Raw genomic sequence first — 1567 nt, forward strand, 5'->3', positions numbered from 1 at the left:
ATAAAGCATTTGGGTCTAAATCTTGCTTATATTAAACATTAATTGATGTTTTAGTATTTTCTCACAAAAAAAAAAAAAAAACTACTAATGTTTTGATTAAATGATAAAATATAATCTCCTTAAAAAAAATCATAAAATATAATCATCATAAAATATATCTTATAATATTAAAAAAAAAAAAAAAACTCCCAAAACCAATAAGTGATTATTTTATTTTCTTGAGAGCAAACCAAAATGTGATGACTTATATAAATTGCTGTGTAAACTTTTAACGCCAATTTTGCCATATGGCTATGATTATGAATAAATGTACGAGTGTGACACTGACAAGGAAACTCTCTCACCCATGTTGTTTTTCCTCAGATCTCTTTTCCCTAACCGCCAACATCCGACCGTTGTACCCTCCAACGGCAAAATCATTTGAATTTCCCGCGTTACTATTAACGTTTCTCAACCACTATTCTGTATCACCTTTCCATCTAAACAATGCCAACGTCCACTTCACCTTCGATTTCAACTCCTTCTATGTGTCTTTTATTGATAATTCCACCCAGAAGACCCATTTGAATCAAATCCATGCCCACTTACTGGCCTCTGGATTGCGGGATTGTGGGTTTTTGATTACTAAGTTGATCCATATGAGCTGTAATCTTGGAGATATTCGTTATGCGCGTAAGGTGTTTGATGAATTTCCTGACCCAGATGTGTTTTTGTGGAATGCGATTATTAGGGGTTATTCAATGCACAATATGTTTGGTGATTTGATTGAAATGTATTCGAGGATGCAAATGGCGGGGGTGAGTCCGGATTGCTTTACTTTTCCGTATCTGCTAAAAGCTTGCTGTGGCTTGCTGGCTCTTGAAATGGGCTGGCAGGTACATGGACAGATATTTAGACATGGGTTTGAATTGGATGTGTTTGTGCAGAATTCACTTGTTGCAATGTATGCAAAATGTAGTCAGATTAGGCATGCTAGGATGGTGTTTGATGGTTTATATGATAGGACGATTGTCACGTGGACTTCCATCATTTCTGGGTATGCGCAAAATGGTGAGCCTATAGAAGCATTGAGAATATTCAGTCAGATGAGACAGAGTAATGTGAAACCAGATTGGATAGCTCTTGTAAGTGTTCTTAGGGCTTATACTGATGTTGAGGATTTGAACAAGGAAAATCTGTTCATGGTTGTGTCATTAAGATGGGTCTTGAATATGAACCGGACTTGCTCATTTCACTCACTGCCATGTATGCAAAATGTGGGCAAGTGACAGTTGCGAGATCTTTCTTTAATCAGATGAAGCTACCAAATTTGATTCTGTGGAATGCTATGATTTCAGGTTATGCGAAGAATGGTTATGCTGAGGAAGCTGTAGGGCTATTTCATGAGATGATTGGTAAGAACATAAGTGTAGATTCTATAACTGTGAGGTCTGCCATCTTAGCTTGTGCCCAAGTGGGGTCCCTTGAATTAGCGAGATGGATGGATGATTATATCATGAGGAGTGAGTATAGAGATGATGTTTTTGTTAACACAGCCCTTATTGATATGTATGCAAAATGTGGGAGA

The 1567-nt window shown here is 37.1% G+C and overlaps 1 protein-coding gene across 1 annotated transcript; it reads left to right on the forward strand.

Annotated features, from left to right (window-relative positions):
• Positions 1 to 271: 271 nt before the first annotated feature.
• LOC112013213 (pentatricopeptide repeat-containing protein At3g12770) lies at positions 272 to 1564 on the forward strand (the record flags this gene model as incomplete). Its single annotated transcript, XM_065767803.1, is given in 2 exon segments — positions 272 to 1158; positions 1161 to 1564. Coding segments are annotated over 2 exon segments (1275 nt in total), but the record flags the coding sequence as incomplete, so codon positions are not given.
• Positions 1565 to 1567: the final 3 nt, after the last annotated feature.

The sequence above is a fragment of the Quercus suber genome, unplaced genomic scaffold (assembly GCF_002906115.3).
Source record: "Quercus suber isolate HL8 unplaced genomic scaffold, Cork oak 2.0 scaffold_849, whole genome shotgun sequence".
Taxonomy (NCBI): Eukaryota; Viridiplantae; Streptophyta; class Magnoliopsida; order Fagales; family Fagaceae; genus Quercus; species Quercus suber.